Raw genomic sequence first — 1,328 nt, forward strand, 5'->3', positions numbered from 1 at the left:
ATATGTTACATGGTTATCCCTTCTGTTGCCTCTGTGACTTAAATGTTAATCTCTCCCAGCTTTTATATTTCCTGTCCTGTCCTGACAGCAGGTTTGTAGATTTAAACATGCTATCTCTATTCTAATAATATCATTGAGATTTTCCTACTGGAGAACATGACCAAATGCCATCCTTCTAGCTTAATAACCCCGAACGGTTAACTCAGCAGTGGCAAAGTGGGGGGCAGGGTGGGCAAGGATAAAGAGAGGGAGGGCTTCTACTTACTTGCCTAAGCTGGTCCTGTGCCAGGGGAAGGCAAACATGATGGAGGAGGAGAGCCTGTCAGGAAAGGATCCAATCCTTGCCCACTGCCTGCCTGGCACCCTTCAAACCACTGTGCTCTTCTTCCCAAGAGGAGCTGAAGTGCCATAAGGCAGGCCAGGTCCTTTTGCCCAGTGGCTCCCGGGAGAGCTCTGTTGCATTAATACCAGCTGGATGGATGGTTGAGCATCCAGAGGGGCCTCGGGTGCGTACTCTTTACTGGGGTCTTTCCCTCTGCAATCGTAGAGGATACAGGAGATGAGAAAAACCAGCAGCAAGATGACATAGCTTGCCACTAGGATAATCAGGTTCAAGGTAACAGGATCAATTTCCAGGTAAAACTCCATCTCCTTACCCCACTGAAAGGGCAGAGAAACAAGTTCCTCCTTTGCTTGGGAGAGCGATCCTGAAATGACCAGAATAGATTCATTGGCTTTGTGGTAAAAATACATTAATCCCCAGCCCTCTAGGAGGGACTGGCTGATTAAAGTGCCTCACTTTAATAACTTAAGCACCTTCTTTTAATGCTGTATTTCCCAAAGCACAGAAGCTGCCTCTCACAGCTCACTCACTGTTTGTTTCCCCATGCCCCCTCCCCACCAAATGCTGCTGAACTGTTAAAATAGAGAAGTTTGAATAACAATACACAGGCAACATTTAGGAAGCACCTTGATATGCTTGATGAGGACTGGGGGAAGAGAATAAGTATTCATAAAGGGCTTACTATGTGTTAAGCACTGTGCTAAGTGTTTTACAAATATCATCTGATTTGATCTTCACAACAATCCTGCAAGGTAGTGGCTGGTAGCACCATTTTACAGTGCAGGAAACTGAGGCAAACAGAGGTTTAATGACTTGCTCTGGGTTACACAACTAGCAAATGTCTCTGAATCCAGATTCGAACCCAGGTCTTCCGGCTGTATGCAGAGGCTTACTAGCTGTTCCTCACATGTGATACTCATCTGTATGCCTTTGTACTGGATGTCCCTGTGCCTGGAATGTGCTCCCTCCTCACCTCCACCTCTGA

General features: G+C 46.4%; 1 protein-coding gene across 1 annotated transcript; it reads right to left on the bottom strand.

Annotated features, from left to right (window-relative positions):
- Positions 1 to 366: 366 nt before the first annotated feature.
- SMIM36 (small integral membrane protein 36) lies at positions 367 to 648 on the bottom strand. Its single transcript, XM_078156793.1, has one exon. It carries the CDS (start codon positions 646 to 648, stop codon positions 367 to 369), a length of 282 nt encoding a protein of 93 aa, XP_078012919.1.
- Between the last annotated feature and the right edge of the window lie 680 nt (positions 649 to 1,328).

The sequence above is a fragment of the Phascolarctos cinereus genome, unplaced genomic scaffold, assembly GCF_003287225.1.
Source record: "Phascolarctos cinereus isolate Bilbo 61053 unplaced genomic scaffold, phaCin_HiC Scaffold_5;HRSCAF=322, whole genome shotgun sequence".
NCBI lineage: Eukaryota > Metazoa > Chordata > Mammalia > Diprotodontia > Phascolarctidae > Phascolarctos > Phascolarctos cinereus.

Excerpts from the sequence above, each read along its gene's own strand:
- SMIM36 (XM_078156793.1), bottom strand. The coding sequence starts at position 648 with ATGGAGTTTTACCTGGAAATTGATCCTGTTACCTTGAACCTGATTATC.